The 16,858-nt window shown below is 49.8% G+C and overlaps 1 protein-coding gene across 1 annotated transcript; it reads left to right on the forward strand.

Annotated features, from left to right (window-relative positions):
- Positions 1-12,256: 12,256 nt before the first annotated feature.
- On the forward strand, positions 12,257-16,858 carry CDC42EP5 (CDC42 effector protein 5). The gene is made up of 3 exons (XM_037819120.1): positions 12,257-12,562; positions 13,567-13,708; positions 16,367-16,858. Exon 3 carries the CDS (start codon positions 16,367-16,369, stop codon positions 16,796-16,798), a length of 432 nt encoding a protein of 143 aa, XP_037675048.1. The 5' UTR covers positions 12,257-12,562; positions 13,567-13,708; the 3' UTR covers positions 16,799-16,858.

Genomic DNA, 16,858 nt, shown 5'->3' on the forward strand with positions numbered 1-16,858 from the left:
AATCTCTTTATGTCACATCTAAAGCTTTCAGAAGCTCGGTGGCTGGTTCTAGCTTAAACGTCCAGGGCTGAGCACCAGCAATGCAAACGGTGGTACCTCTGCCGATCAGTGTCCGTGGAGAGAACGTCAGCGTCTCGGCCCCATGGTGGCAGAGGCAGTGTGTCCCCGAGAGCAGTTCTGTGGGATAACAGGATTGTGCTCCCGCCTGTAGAGCCTCCTTTCTGAATCTCAGGTCCTCCAGAGATGCACTGAGCTCCCCCATGTCCTTTCACATGATTAAATTCTGCTTAAATGAGCAGAAAGGGATTCTGTTGCTTGCAACCAATAAATCTACTTGAAACTGGAGATATTGTATCCCTGATGACAAAGTTACTTGTAGATTCTCACCTGCTAGGGGGATGAAGTCCTTGGCCTTGGTCAGGGATGACTGAGGAGCAGAAGGTCTGTGTGGCACACTTGAAAAACACTTTATTATAGTAAAATACATACAGCACAAAATTTCCCATTTTAACCTCTATCATGTTTAGAAGTCAGTGATGTTAATTACATTCATAATATTGTGCTGCCAACACCACCCATGACCAAAACTTATTCATCACCTCAAACAGAAATACCCATCAAGCAACAATTGCCATACCCGTCCACCCCAGCTCCTGGAAACCTTTAATCTACTCTCTCTCTTGCTTTTTATGTACTTGCTTATTTTAGGTATTTCGTATCAGTGAAATGATGCAATATTTGTCATTTTGTGTCTGGCTTATTTCACTCAAACGTGTTGCTTTCCAGATTCATCCATGTTGTTGCATGCATCAGAACTTCATTCCTTGTTATGGGTAAATAATATTCTATTGTATGGGTATACTACATTTTATTTATCCGTTCATCTGTGGATGGTTACTTGGATCGTTTCCACCCTAGGCTGTTGTGAATTACACTGCTCTGAACAATTGTGTACAAGTACATTTCGAATTCCTTCATTCAGTTCTTTTGGGTATATACCAACGAGTAGAATTTCCTGGTCATGTTGTAATTCTATGTTTAACTTTCTGAGGGACCCCCACACTATTTTCCACAGTGCCTGCACCATTTCACATTCCCACTGGCAATGTACGAAGGTTCCTATTTTTCTGCTTCCTCACCAACACTTGTTATCTTTCATTTTTAAAAATAATAGGCTTCAAGTGAGTGTAAAGTGGTATCTCATTGTGGTTTAGATTTTCCTTTCCCTTATGGCTAATGATGTTGAGCTTCTTTTTATGTGCTTATTGACCATTTATATATGTTCTTTGCAGAATGCCTATTCAAGTCCTTTGCCTATTTTTTTAATTGGGTTTTTGTGTTACTGTAGTAGAGATGTAAGAGTTCTTTATGTATTCTGGACATTCAACCCTTATCAGATACATAATTTTCAAATATTTTCTCCCATTCTGTGGTTGTCTTCTTACTTTCTTTATAAGCTCTTTGATGTACAAAAGCTTTTAATTTTGATGAAATTCAATATATCTATTTTTTTCTTTTGTTGCTCATGCTTTCAGTCTCATATCTAAGAATCCATTGTGTGTGGCCCACTTTTTTTTTTATCTTCATTTTATTGAGATATATTCACATACCATGCAGTCACACAAAACAAATCGTACTTTTGATTGTTCACAGTACCATTACATAGTTGTACATCCATCACCTAAATCAATCCCTGACACCTTCATTAACACACACACAAAAACAACAAGAATAATAATTAGAGTGAAAAAGAGCAATTGAAGTAAAAAAGAACACTGGGTACCTTTGTCTGTTTCCTTCCCCTATTTTTCTCCTCATCCATCCATAAGCTAGAAAAAGTGGAGTGTGGTCCTTATGGCTTTCCCAATCCCATTGTCACCCCTCATAAGCTACATTTTTATACAACTGTCTTCGAGATTCATGGGTTCTGGGTTGTAGTTTGATAGTTTCAGGTATCCACCACCAGCTACCCCAATTCTTTAGAACCTAAAAAGGGTTGTCTAAAGTGTGCATAAGAGTGCCCACCAGAGTGACCTCTCGGCTCCTTTTGGAATCTCTCTGCCACTGAAGCTTATTTCATTTCCTTTCACATCCCCCTTTTGGTCAAGAAGATGTTCTCCGTCCCACGATGCCGGGTCTACATTCCTCCCCGGGAGTCATATTCCACGTTGCCAGGGAGATTCACTCCCCTGGGTGTCTGATCCCACGTAGGGGGGAGGGCAGTGATTTCACCTTTCAAGTTGGCTTAGCCAGAGAGAGAGGTGTGGCCCACTTTTAATGCATGGGATTTGGGTGATAGTTTCCAGGGAGAGTATGAAGTGAGAATGGAATGGAAAGGGACAGGAAAGGAGGGGAGAATAGCTGATGAGGCCATGGATGCACCTCTGAGAAATAAACATTTAAGGGGAAATAAAAGACTGGGAAGAAATAGCCAGAGATAAGGAACAAGGAATGGGGCCATCATGAGAACAGTGGAAAGAGTCCATTTCAAAAAAGAGGGAGTAGGGAAGAGGCTGCAGATGTCAAATGAATAATTGGAGGTGTTCTGATTTGCTAATGTTGCCGGAATGCAAAACACCAGGAATGGATTGGCTTTTATAAAGGGGGTTTATTTGGTTATGCAGTTACCATCTTAAGGCCGTAAAGTGTCCAAGGCAAGGCATCGACAGTTGGGTACCTTTGCTGGAGTCCAAAAACTTCTGTTAGCTGGGAAGGCACGTGGCTGCCATCTGCTTGCTCCCAGGTTGTGTTTTGAAACGGTGTTCTCCAAAATGTGTCAGCTTCCAATGGTCATCTTCAAAATGTGTCTCTCAGCTGCAACTGCTCTGTGTTCCTTCTGTTTGTCAGCTCCTTTACATGGCTCCAGTGATTTAATTAAGACCCACCCTGAATGGGTGGGGTAACACCTCCATGGAAATTACCCAATCAAAGATCTTGTCCACAGTTGATTGAGTCACATCTCCATGGAAACATTCAATCAATAGGTTCCAACCTAATCAACACTAATGTATCTGCCCCCCACAAGATTACATCAAAGATAATAGCATTTGGGGGGATATAATACATCCAAACTGGCACAGGAGGGTTAGAGCAGTGCTCTCAGCTGGGTCTGATTCCCACCCACCCCTACTTACCCCCAAGGGACACTGGGCAACATCTGAGGACATTTTTGGTCATTAAACCTGGGATGGTGAGGTGGATGCTGCTAAACATCCTTCGATGCACAGGACCACCCCCAGAACAAATAATTATCTGACTTAAAATGTCAATAGTGCCAATATTGAAAATCCCTGAGTTAAAGTGAGACTTGCCTGCTGCTATCATAGCTCCGATTAGAGCAGTGAAAACACAGGTTTTATGTGAAAATACAAGAAGTCCAGAGAGAGAAAGACTGGTCATCCAGCAGCTGCTGGAGACATTTGGAGACCCAGAGTCTTTTTCTGAGGTTCACTGTGGTTTGCTCCCACCTTCAAGATCATTTCATGATCTGAGGTGGCTGCTGGAGTTTTGTCTGTAAATCCATATTCTAAGCAGAGGAAAAAGGGAGAAGAGAAGGACTTGACACTCTCCCTTTAGAAGACTTTCCTGGAATTGTCACTCAAAGCTTCTTCTTATGTCTCACTGGCCGGAATTCAGTCACATGGTACATCTAGCTGCAAGGGGGTCTGATAGGTCCTATGGCCTCCAGAATAAAACCAGAGCTCCCTTGCTGAGAAGGAAAGGAGTACTGGATGTTTCAGTAGACGACTAACAGGTCCTACCCACTGGAAGTTGCTTCAGAGATAGACTCTGACTTTGCATAGACTCGTGTCCAAATTCCTAGCTTAACCACATCTTGATCGAGCAACTTCCTCTCTGTGCATATTAGTTGCAAAATAAGAATAGTAACAGCTTCTTCCTAGAATTGGGTGTGAAAGCAAATGAATTCTTGGTTGTAAAATTCCTAGCAACACAGCTGCTACATGGAAAGTATTCCGTTCACTGTTGCTGTGTAACAAATTACCCCAAAACTTAGCAACTTCAAACAACCATTTTGTTTTCTTCATGACTTTATGGGTTAGAAATTCAGGAGGTTCTCACTTGGGGTCTCTCATGCAGTTGCAGCAGATGCAGGCTTGGGCTGCAGTTATCTGAAAATCCAGCTGAGCTGGACATTGAAAATGGCTCACTCACATGGCTAACTGTTGATGCTGGCTGTCCAGCTGGGAGCTCAGCTGTGCCTTCGACTAGAGCTGAGCTCTCGGGCACTGCAGTCTCAGAACGAATTTACACGATGGCTGGCTGCACCCCAGCAAGTGTCCCAGGAGAACCACATCGAAGCCACACGGACTCAGATGTCCTAGCTTTACAAGTTATTCAGCGTCATTGCCAGTGTATTCTATTGGTGAAAGGGAGCACTAGATACATTATTAGTGGGGATGTAAAATGGGGAAGCCACTGTGGAAATCTATTTGATGATTCCTCAGAAAGTTGAGCGTAGAATTACCATATGATCTGGCAATCTCACTCCCGAGTATATACCTAAAAGAACTGAAAGCAGGGACTCAGATTATTTGTACACCAGCATTCATAGCTGTATTGTTCACAATTGCCAAAACGTGTAAACAACCCAAATGTCCATCAACAGATGAATGCATAAACAAATGTGGTCTATACACATAATGGAATATTATTCACCAATAAAAAACAATGAAGTCCTTCCTCACCTGGATGGTTGCTGATGTTCTCACAAACATTGGGGATTGATGGCTTGATGTGCTGAGCCCTCCGTCTTAGGGCTGGCCCCTATGAAGCTTATTGCTGCAAGGAGAGGCTAACCCTGCTTATAACTGTGCCTAAGAGTCTCCCCCTGAGTGCCTCTTTGTTGCTCAGATGTGGTCCTCTCTCTCTAACTAAGCCGCTTTAGCAGGTGATCTCACTGCCCTCTCCACTACATGGGACCTGACTCCCAAGGGTGTAAATCTCCCTGGCAATGCAGGATATGACTCCCGGGGATGAATCTGGACCTGGCATTGTGGGATTGAGAACATCTTCTTGACCAAAAGGGGGATGCGAAATGAAACGAAATGGAGCTTCAGTGGCTGAGAGATTTCAAATGGAGTCGAGACGTCACTCTGGTGGACATTCTTATGCACTATGCAGATAGCATTTTTGAGGTTTTAATATATTGGAATAGCTAGAAGTAAATACTTGAAACTACCAAACTCCAACCCAGTAGCCTTGACTCTTAAAGACGATTGTGTAACAATGTAGCTTACAATAGGTGACGGAGTGATTGTGAAAACCCTGTGGATTGCGCCCCCTTTATCCGGTGTATGGATGGATGAGTAGAAAAATGGGGACAAAACTTAAATGAAAAATAGAGTGGGATGGGGGAAGGTGATCTGGGTGTTTTTATTTTTTTATTTTTATTTTTTATTCTGATTCTGATTCTTTCTGGTGCAAGGAAAATGTTCAAAAGTAAATTGGGGTGATGAATGCACAACTATATTATGGTACTGCGAACAGTGGATTGTACACCATGGATGATTGTATGGTATGTGAATATTTCTCAATAAAACCAAATTTTAAAAACTCTAAAAAAAAAAAAAAAAAGAAAGCCCTGATAAGATCCACCCAGAATGGGAATGGTCACATTGCCACAGAAATGATTTAATCAAAGGTCTCACCCACAGTGTGGTGAGTCACATCTCCATGGAAACAGTCAATCGAAAGGTTCCACCCAACAAGATTGGAGCACAAGATCATGGCTCTTCTGGGGTCCACAACAGCTTCAAACCGGCACATGGTCCGGTTGCACCCAGGACCCAAACACAAAGCGCAGGGTATCAGCATTTTTTGAGGAGTTACATGTATCAGGTGCATTAGTTGTGTTAGTTATGTGTCTCCAGTAGTTTACCTCACTGAACCCTCACAACAAATCCTAAGAATTTGGTATTATTGTATCCCTCATTTTACAGAAGAGGAAACTGAACCTAAGATGAAAAATGAAGCTGGGGTGCAAAGCCAAGCCTGACTGATGCTAAGGTAGGGTTTTTGCCACAATCCCACCCTGCCCACATTTAAAGTCAAAGCAGAAAGGACCTCAGGCAACCCCCCAATCCACAAATGGAAAACAGAGGCTCAGAGAGAAGGCAGTTCATTAGCTGGAAGTTTTCAGCGATGATTTCTTAATCTTTTCTTCTCGGCTTTTCCAATCCCTCCCAAGATACTCCTTTTCTTTACAGAACTTGCAACCGGCTCCCAGGAACCCTGCCTGGTGGGATGGGTGGAGAAGAGGCAGGAGCTGCAGATGGTCCAAGCTGTAGCCAACAGGAGAGGCCCTGGGAGAACCTCAGCTGGAAGGAGGAAGGAGCCAAGGCTCGGGCAGGGAGGTGCAGCCCGCCCGGCAATTCAGACACAGAGCCTGGCCCGGCCTTGGCACAGAGCACCGCAGCCCGTGCCAAGGGTCCTGAGCGCGCCTCTCACGGCGTCCGCTGACAGCGCAGTCCTTTCTCCCTCTCCTTCCCACCCTCCCGCATCTCTGTGCCTGTCTCTTTCTCTTTCTCAGTCTCTCCCTGTGTCTATTCTCCCTTCTCTCGTCCTCCCTCCCTCCCCGCTCTCTTTCTCCACCCCACCTCTTTCTCTCCCTCACCCCCTGGGCCTTGCCCGCCTCTGTCTCCAGCTCTCTTCCCTGTGCTTATGCTGTGTGGATGCCTGTCTGTGTTTCTGTCCTTCCGGGGCCTCAGCTCGTCTCTCTGATCTGGACCTCTCGCTTTCTCTCTCTCTGCCCCGCTCCCCTGCCCTGCCTGGGTCTCCGCCTGCTCTCAGGATCCAGGGGTGCTCTGGCTCCCCGCTGACTCCTGCACGTGCGCCCTGAGCTCCTGGAGAAGCCCTGCGTGGGCTCCGAGTGCGTCTCCTCACCTGCCACGGGGGTCCTGACAGCACCGACCTCACCGGCTGTGGCGGAGATGGATGCGATCACGCGGGAGAAGGGTTTCCAGCAGCGCCCGGCCGGCAGCGCGCTCGACGGCCTCCTGGGACTGGACCGTGTCCGGCTGCCCCTGCTCCCCGCGCAGCGGATCCGAGCACGCATGGCTTCCCACCCCGTGTCTCCCGGCGGCCCAGCCTCTGCCCCTCCGAGAACCCCAGCCCTCCAGAGCCCCCACCTCTCCTACAAACCCGCCCAGCCTTTCCTCTGCGCCGTCAGCAGGCAGCCCCCCAAACCCTCCTTGGGCGCTGCGCCTGCGCCGTCCACCACGGCCACTGACCAACTGCGGCTGTTTAAATCGTTCAACATTAAGTAAAATTAAAATTTCAGCCCCTCGGTACCACGAGCCACATTTCAAGTGCTCAGTAGCCACTGTTTTGGACAGCGGAGAACAGGACGGTCCGTCGTCCCAGGAAGTTCTCCTGGGCAGCGCTCCCTCTTCCTTCCCCTGGGGTCCCCTCTGCTGCCTCACGCCTTCTCCCCGATCTTCCATCTCTCCCGCTGCTCCAGGGTTGGCCTGCCCGCCTCAAATTCCACCTGCACAACTTATTAGCTGTGTTTGCTAAGTGGCCTATCTCTCTGGGCCTCAGTTTCCCCATCGTAGAATGGTGATAATAACAAATACACCCCCCCACACACAAAATTGTTGTAAGGATTAAATGCAATCATATATGGAAAATCAACTCCTGGACAATCTTAAACACTCAAGAAGTGTTGGTGGCCATAATAATCATTATTATTATTTACCATCTTTGTGACACTGTAAATAAACTCAAGCTTTCTTCTCAAATCTCTGTTTGCTAACGGTAAATGATTCCCAAAACACATTGTCTAATGGAACAAAAAAGTTACCTTTCACTTTTTGGTAAAACGTTACCCAAAATTACCCAGTGGGATTTCCTTTGTGTCTTTAAAACATGCTATGTTTCTTTGGGCACCATCTGTATCAATCATTCCCAGTCAGGGGCGATTTTTCCCCAAATGCCAGAGACATTTGACAATGTCTGGAGACATTTTTGGTTCTCAAAACTTGGGGGGCTTAAGGGAAGCTACTGGCTTCTAACGGGCAGAGGCCTGGGAGGTGACTAAACATCCTGCAATGCACAGCACAGCTCCTCGAAATGAAGAATGACCCAACCGGAAACATCAGCAGTGTTGAGGTTCAGGGACACTGGTTTGTTTGTGCTTAAGAGCCCAGCTCAGGTCAGGAAGAGGACACCCCAAATTAATTATAGGGGATGCATGAATAGGGACTAGATTGGATGAGGTCATCCAAGCCCTATTAGCTACATTCTAGGTTTACAAGGTGAATGTGTTCATCTATCATTTGTGTAATTGAAAATTAAATTAAAAAAAATAAAAGAGTAGCAAGTTCATCAAAACACACAAAAAACCTCCCTTTGACCCCACATGTCCTATCCTTCTCCCCTGCCCCTCACAGCAGGCTCCCTGAGCTATCACCCCTGACTTCTCTGCACTTCCTCATCTGCTCATCACCCTGCCTCCCCCACAGCAATCTGGCTCCCCCGTCCCTGCCCTCTTGGACCTGCTCTCACCCTGGTCACCGGCAGTCTCTGGGTTGTTACTAAATCCAGTGGAATTTTTTTTTTTTTTTAAATCCTACTTGGCCTGCTTTCGAGATAGCAGGGAAGGGGACTGGGCCTCCTGCTCTGGTTTCTGGAACTCACCTCTCTTCCCCTTTCTTCTCTTTCTCTGGCTGTTGCCAGGATCTTATCCAACTTCTTTTCCCTCTTCTTATTTCTAAATGTGGCTGTTCTCAGACACTTTGCCCCAGAACCTCTGCTATTCCCACACTTCGATCTAGCTACATAATTTGCAGGACCCAGTGGAAAATGAAAATGTGGGGCTCCTTGTTCAAAAGCACCAAGAATTTCAAGATGATGACAGCAGAGCCCTCAGCCGAGTGCTGCAGTCTTCTGAGCCTGGAGCCGGGTGAGCCCATGAGGCTCGCCTGCCCCGACACCAGTCCTGCTTCGATCTCTCCAGGGCACAATGTCCAGCTTCTCTCTCCCTCCTGCCCTTCCCCCAGGAAGCTCACTGCAGTAGGCAGAACAGCGTCCCAAGGACGCCCACGCCCTAACCCCGGTCACTTTGCATGGTGTATTTTTCAGGGCTCTCCAGAGAAACAGAACCAACAGGATCTGTGTCCTTACATACAGGAGACTGATTTTAAGGAATTGGCTCATGTGATTGTGGAGACTGGAAAGTCCAAATTCTGTAGGACAGGTGGTGGGCTGGAAATTCCAGTAAGATTGAAGTTGAGGTCTTGAGTCTGAAATGCATAGAGGAGGCCAACAGGCTCAAAGAGAAGTAGATTAGTGGTGTAGTTTTGAGGCAGAAGTTCTTCATTTTTGGAAATCCCAGCTCCTTGCCCTTAAGACTTCCAACTGATTGGATGAAGCCCACACACATTATCTCCTTTATTTAAAGTCAACTGATTGTAGGAGCTGACCCCATCTACAAAACATACCTCCACAGAAACATCTAGGCTAGAGCATGACCCAACAACCAGACACAAGTTGACCCACAGCACTAACCATCACACATGGCAAAAGGGACTTTGCAGATGTGATTAAGGCCATAGAACTCAAGGTAGGGATGACCCCACGGGCACAGTCTAATCACATGAGCCCTGCAAAGCAGAGAACCTTCTCCAGCTGGAGTTACGGGTGTGTGGCTGGAGGAGAATTCCGTGAGAGTCAAACATGAGAGGGACTTGACCTGCCGTTGCTGGAGAGGACGGCATGGAAGGACTAAGAGGAATTCCAGAAGCAAGGAAGCGGGGACCTCTTCCAAAAGAGCACGGAAGTGACTCTTCCCCAGGGCCTCCAGGAAGGAATGCAGATGGCCCCATCATCACTTTGATTTCAGTCTTGTGAGAACCGAAGCAGAGGGCCCTGCGGGACCCCCCCAAACTGGTGACGTATCAAACTGTGACCTAATCAACGTGTGTTGTCTTAAACCACCGCATTTGTGGTAATTCCTCAGGGCAGCAATAGAGAATAATAGATAAAAGGTAACAGACAACTCTACCACCATCCCAAGACCAGGGGAACCCACCTCCTGAATCCCTCTGGGTCCATCTCTTCCTCTCCATCCTTGTGTCCCTGGCACCAACCCAGGTCTTATCTTCTCTTGCCCCCTCCCCATTTTCCCTGCACCCATCCTTGCCGCCTCCGGTCCAGGGTGAGATGAGACACTTGTCCCAAGCACAGAATTTAACGAAGCGTTGAAAGACCCAGGGCCAAAGTCTGCCCGAGCTGATTAACAAAATACCACAGACCAGCTGCTTTAGACGACAGGAATTTATCGGCTCACAATGGAGGCTAGGAATTCGAAGCCGGGAATCGCAGGCCATGCCTTCTCCACAGTCTGTGGTGTCCTGGTGGTGGCTTGCAGCCATTGGGCTCTGCCTCCTTCTGTCTCCTCCAGGGGCTTCCACTTCCGAGACCAAAATTCCTTTGCTTAGAGGGCCTCCACTCACCAGATTAAGGGCCACCCGGATTCAGTTTGGCTTCATCTTAATAGGATCTTTACAGATTCTATTTACAAATGAGTTCACGGACAAAGGACTTAGGCTTAAGACTTGAATACATCTCTGTAGGAGACATGATCTACCACACCAGGTAACCAAGACAAATAATATCTTAATGCAACCATTTAAAAATCATATTTAAAAATTCATGATGAACAGAGTATCAACATTTTAAATAAAGGTAGGATCAGTATTTGCTTATTTTTTCTTTTGGCCTCAGGATCCAATAACAGTTCATCACAGCACTGATCCTGCCTTTATTTGACCAGTTGATATTTTATTCAGCATGGATTGATTCATGTTTTTTAAAATATTGCATTAAAGTATTACTTATCTTAAACAAAACGTGGTATATCCATACTACAGAACATTATTCAGCCACAGGAAGGAATGAAGTTGTGATGCGTGCAACATGGATAAACCTTGAAAACATGATGTTGAGTAAAAGAAGTCAGACACAAAAGGACACATGTGTGATTCCATTTGTATGTTTTGGTTTGCTAAGGCTGATGAAATGCAATATACCAGAAATGGACTGGCTTTCAACACTGGGGAGTTAGTAGCTTCCAAGTTGATAGTTCTGAGGCCATGAAATTGCCCAAATTAAGGCATCAACAGGATGGTAGCTTCTGCATGAAGAATGGCCACTGGCAATCCCGGGCTCCTCTGTTACACGGCGTCTGCTCATCCTTCTCTCCTGGGTTTCGTTGCTTCCAGCCTCTGGCTTCAGTGGTTTCCTCTCTGAGCTTCTGTGTGGGTTTCTTCCTTTTAGCTTCTGTCTCTCTTAGCTTCTCTGGAGCTTTTTTCTGTGTTTTTTTATACTCGTGTAAAGGATTCCAGTAAGAGGATTAAGGTGGGTCATATCTCAATTGAAATAACCCAGTTATAAAGTCTCACCTACAGTAAGTCTACACCCACAGGAATGGACTAAGAGAACTTGATCTTTTCTGGGGTACATTCAGCTTCAAACCATCCCAATGAACTATCCAGAATAGGCAAATCCACAGGGAAAGGAAGTAGATTAGTGGCTGCCAGGGACTGGTGGGGAGGGGAGAATGGAGAGTGACTGCTAATGGATACAGGGTTTCCTTTGGGGGTGATGGAATGTTTTGGAACTAGGTAGCAGTGATGGTGGCACAACATTGTGAATGTACCAAATGCGATTTTAAACTGGTTAATTTTAAGTTATGTGAATTGTACCTCGATAATAAAGTTACTCAATAAAAACAGGTCATTAAAATATCATTTATCTTGATTATTGAGTTTTTTGGCACTGACTCCTCCATCCCCTCCTTAAATTTTGCTCTGGATGCTTTTCCTGGGCCTGCTCCACTCCAGACAGAGCCCAAAAGGAATCTTTCTAACACCAGCTCTGACCCCAGCCCTCCTCTGGGCTGCCCACCGCCTCCAGGACAAAGTCGAAGCTTGAAATGGCCTTCAAGCCCCTCCGTGATCTGACCTCTTTTCTTGCCCCCTGAGAGGCTCTCAGGGTGATGAAATGTCCTTTGTGAGGACTGGGTGAAGGCAGGGACACTAATCCAGGGCCCCTACCCCCACGCCGCCGCCCAAAGCTGGGCCTCTCACATCACCTCCGTCCTCTTGCTGATTTCTCTGCTCTCCTCCCTCTCCCTCTCTCTCAACTCTCCCACCCCCGACAGCTGCAATCTGGAAGAAATCACTCTTCTAAACAGCCGTACTTCCCCACTTTCAGGAAATTCCAGGCTGGGCAAGGGGAGGGGCCGGGCTGGGGGCGCGTCCCGTCCAGTCCCCACGGCCTCGGCGCGTCCTCTGCGCACACCCAGTCCCGGCCTCCTCCCGCCCCCACACGCAGCCCGAGGGGCCTCAGCTTTTCCACCAGTGCTTTCTGATCCTTGAGGCGAACTTTTAGGCGAGGAGGTGGAATAAGGAAGGCTGGGAGGTGCCTGCGCTCCAGCCCTCCCTGCCCGGGACCCAGCCGGACTGGGCAGTGATCCCGCGCCTGCTTCGGCTCCAACCATGGCCCCCGAGAGGGGCTGACACTTCAGTTCCCGCTGCAGGTAGGGAAGGGGCCCGTTGCCTGCGCCTGCCGGGAGCCTGCCTGGACCCCCGGGTCTGAGGGAGGAGGGGGCTGGGGGCCTGGACCCTGGGTCTGAGGGAGGAGGGGCTGGGGGCCCGGATCCCTGGGTCTGAGGGAGGAGGGGGCTGGGGGCTCGGACCCCCGGGTCTGAGGGAGGAGGGGCTGGGGGCCCGGATCCCTGGGTCTGAGGGAGGAGGGGGCTGGGGGCTTGGACCCCCGGGTCTGAGGGAGGAGGGGCTGGGGGCTGGACCCCCGGGTCTGAGGGAGGAGGGGCTGGGTCCCGAATCCCTGGGTCTGAGGGAGGAGGGGCTGGGGGCCTGGACCCTGGGTCTGAGGGAAACAGGGGTCCCGAATCCCTGGGTCTGAGGGAGGAGGGGGCTGGGGGCCTGGACCCCCGGGTCTGAGGGAGGAGGGGCTGGGGGCTGGACCCCCGGGTCTGAGGGAGGAGGGACTGGGGTCCCAGACCCCTGGGTCTGAGGGAGGAGGGGCTGGGTCCCGGACCCCTGGGTCTGAGGGAGGAGGGGCTGGGGGCCTGGACCCTGGGGCTGAGGGAAAACAGGGGACCTGGACCCCTGGATCTGAGGGAGGAGGGGCTGGGGGCCCGGATCCCCGGGTCTGAGGGAGGAGGGGGCTGGGGGCCTGGACCCCCGGGTCTGAGGGAGGAGGGACTGGGGGCCTGGACCCCCGGGTCTGAGGGAGGAGGGGCTGGGTCCCGGACCCCTGGGTCTGAGGGAGGAGGGGCTGGGGGCCTGGACTCCTGGGTCTGAGGGAGGAGGGGCTGGGGGCCTGGACCCTGGGGCTGAGGGAAAACAGGGGACCTGGACCCCCGGGTCTGAGGGAGGAGGGGCTGGGGGTCTGGACCCTGGATCTGAGGGAGGAGGGGCGGGGGGCCTGGATCCTGGGGCCCGAGGAGGTGGCCCTGAGGACCCGGTCGCCTGGGTCCTGGGTGCCATTCTAGGTGCCGCCTGGCGTTTCCTTTCCCAGGTGAGAGCCCACCCGGAGAAAGGAGGAAGGAGGCGCGAGCGCGGGATTCGGCGGCGGAGCCGACCCCCAGCCCCCGAGAGAGGGATCCCGGCTGGGGCGGGGGCCTGAGAGTGCGCCCGCCGCGATCAGCCAGAACCGCAAGGTAAGGGGAGCGGTGGGCACGGACCCTGGGTGCCAGCTGCAGAAAAGAGGGACAGACAGCCAAAGAGTCCGGACCCCTCCAGTCCGGGCGGCAGCCACGTGGCCTCAGGAAGCGCGCTCTGGAGCCCGAAGGGGGCCTGAGGTCGCCAAATCCCGGGCCCCTCCGCGCGGCCTCGGCCCCACCCGACTCCCCTGCTCTCCCACGGGGCTGAGAACCAGTTGGGCCGGATCTGGAGCGGGTTGTTATTTCCGTCCTGGCAAGGCTGAGAGAGGTCAGGGGTGAGCCAGCTGTGCCCCCCACCCCTGCAGCTGTGGCCACTGCCCTGCCCCTGCAGGAAAGAGAGGGGTGGGTGGATCGGCAGGAGGGCGTGGGTCAGCAAGCCCTGGGTTCCCATCGTGGCCTGCACTTTCTGCCCGTTCCACGTTGGTCACAAACAACAGCCCCTCTGTGCAGAGGGAGCCTTGGCTGTGTGACCGGCTCTTTCCCAGCCTGACCTAACACAGCACCCAGAGCTTAGAGCTGCCACTCAGGCACCGCGTGCCCAGGCTCCAAGGCCTGGAGTGACTTGTCCAAGGTTCAGAGGTAGCCAGGAGAAGGGGGCATTAAAAAACGATGGTGATGAATGCATAAAGAAAAAGAAAAAAGATTTCTAACTCACTGCTGTCCTCTGGAATGGTTAAAAAAAAAAAAAAGAAAGGAAAACAGAGACAGTCAAAGGTGTAAAGGAATCTCTGGCTTTTATATCAAATCAAAACATTATTCTTTCCACAGACTGCAGGCCTACATAATTATATGGGTGTGTGTATGTGTGCCATAAGCAATATATTATCGTCATTAGACTCTGGAGTTTGTCTGCAGGACTTGGGAAATAGAATGTTAGCCTCATGTGTGCCCTTTACAACCCCTAACAGGACTTCTGATTCCCGTTTCTCAGAGTAGTAAACCGAGATTTTGATGGAGAAAGTTCAGTTCAGGGTCACACACACAAAGGAAATGACAAAATAGGAGCCCATGTGTATTTGACACATCAGAAACAGAGCTCTGAACCTGCTGCCAAGTGCTGGGAAGAGGTGGTGATGCCTGCCTGGCAGGGCAACGGAAGGATGGAGGGATAAGCCGTGTGGGGTTAGCTCAAACAGTGCTCTCCACGAGGCTATTATTCCCATTTCACAGATGGGGAAACCGAGGCTCAGAGGCGCCCAAGGTCCCAGCTGCTTGACCCAAATGTAGGTCCGCCTTATTCCAAAATGCTCCTGGTCACCATGCTATGCTGATTCCCTGAAGAACTAACATTTGAGTCTTCCTGTAGGCAGGCCACAGCGACGTGCTTCCCACACCCTTCCAAGTGATTCTCTAACATGACTCAGAAAATTCCTGTTTCTCAAAGATGGAGACTCCCGGGTCCCTGTGAACACAGTGCTGGTCGCTTTTAGAGGCCCCCAGACATGTTTTAATTTCTTTTAATATCAGAAGGAAAAAAAATGAATATAATCCAGCCTGGATTTTATTTGTCTTTATACCAATGTAGTCATACAGTAGTTTTAATATTGTATATGAATGTTTGTAATAGGTATTAATATTTTATCTTAATATTTTATATCTTAATGTTTTTGAATGGAGGAAGGACCCACGTGGCTTTGCCAAGGGCCCATAGAAGTCCCAATGTGGGTCTGCCTGCTGATTACAATTCGGGAGGCTTAGGGTGGGCCTGGAACTCTATAGTCTTGTATAACATTTTGTGATTTGAATTCTCTGATTTGAAAGATACTGAAAATTGAAAATATCATGTTCAATTTTCTGAATAGAAGAAGAGGCATTAGTGAGAGCTGTCAGGGAGAGGTCCGCTCAAGAGGTAGCAGACAGTGGAAGGTGTTTGGCCTCTGGAGTCGGGCAGAGCTGGCTTCAACTCGGGTTCCAGCTGTGTGCCCTTGGGCAAGTCACATACCCTCTCTGAGTATCTGTTTCCTTCTCCGGAGAAGGATCCAAGCTGGGACTCAATTGAGCATTTATTAAACATTTACTATGCTAAGACTTCTACGGGCAATATCTCACCAATTCCTGCAAATTCCCCTATGTTAAAAAAATGACAAGAATGGCATAAATTCGAAGCCGGAAACTTGTGAATTGTAAACAAGGTAATCTATTGCCACCTGGCTACACCAGATTTGATGATGAATAGAAATGCCCGCTGCCCTCTGCCCATTTCCTGGAACTTGGCTGTTTTTTATGCAGCTTCTGGGAGGGACTTTGATGTCCACCCAGTTTTTGTTTTAACAGTCACTGTTGTTATAATGAAAAACCTTTACATTTGAAGCCCAGCGCTATCCCTTGTATGATCTTGGATAGATTACTTAATACACCTCTGTCTGTTTTCCTATTTGTAAAATGGATAAATTAACATCACTTTCCTAGCAGGGCACATAGGAAAGCTCAACCAAAGGGAACTCTGTTTATAATACCGCCAGCCAATTGGTAGTGCTAGTGCTGGGGGTAGGAAACGCATCCCAAACACATGAGGAAAACAAAGCAGCCAGCTTTGCTTTTACCAACTAGCACCCTTGGGAAGTATTGATGCTAATGTGGAGAAACATTAGACCCCAAAGGAGGTGAACTCGGAGGCCGGCCTGCAGGCGGCCCTGACCCCCGTGCCCTCCACAGATGCCCGTGCTGAAGCAGCTGGGATCCGCGCAGCCCAAGAAGCGCCCGGAGCGCGGCGCCCTGTCCATCTCCGCGCCGCTCGGCGACTTTCGGCACACGCTGCACGTGGGGCGCGGCGGTGACGCCTTCGGGGACACCTCCTTCCTGAGCCGCCACGGCAGCGGGCCGCCCCCCGCGGGGGCTCCGCGCGCTCCGCCGGCGCCCGCCGCTCCGCAGCTCCCGGCGCCTGCCCTCCGCGCGCCCGCGCCCGCAGACCCGCTGCTGTCCTTCCACCTGGACCTGGGCCCCTCCATGCTGGACGCGGTGCTGGGCGTCATGGACGCGGAGCGTCCGGGCGCAGCTGCCGCCAAGGCCGACCTGGACGCTGGCTCCGGGACTCAGCACCCCAGGGCCCGCTGCCACCTCGAGCTGGACGACGTCGTCGGCCTGTAGCCGCCCTCCCCGCGCGTCTCCCCACTTCTTTATACATAAATGGCCCAGGTCTGTGCCGTG

This window comes from Choloepus didactylus, chromosome 27, assembly GCF_015220235.1.
Source record: "Choloepus didactylus isolate mChoDid1 chromosome 27, mChoDid1.pri, whole genome shotgun sequence".
NCBI lineage: Eukaryota > Metazoa > Chordata > Mammalia > Pilosa > Megalonychidae > Choloepus > Choloepus didactylus.

What these genes read in the sequence shown, in the direction of transcription:
- CDC42EP5 (XM_037819120.1), top strand. Translation starts at nt 16,367, where the DNA reads ATGCCCGTGCTGAAGCAGCTGGGATCCGCGCAGCCCAAGAAGCGCCCG.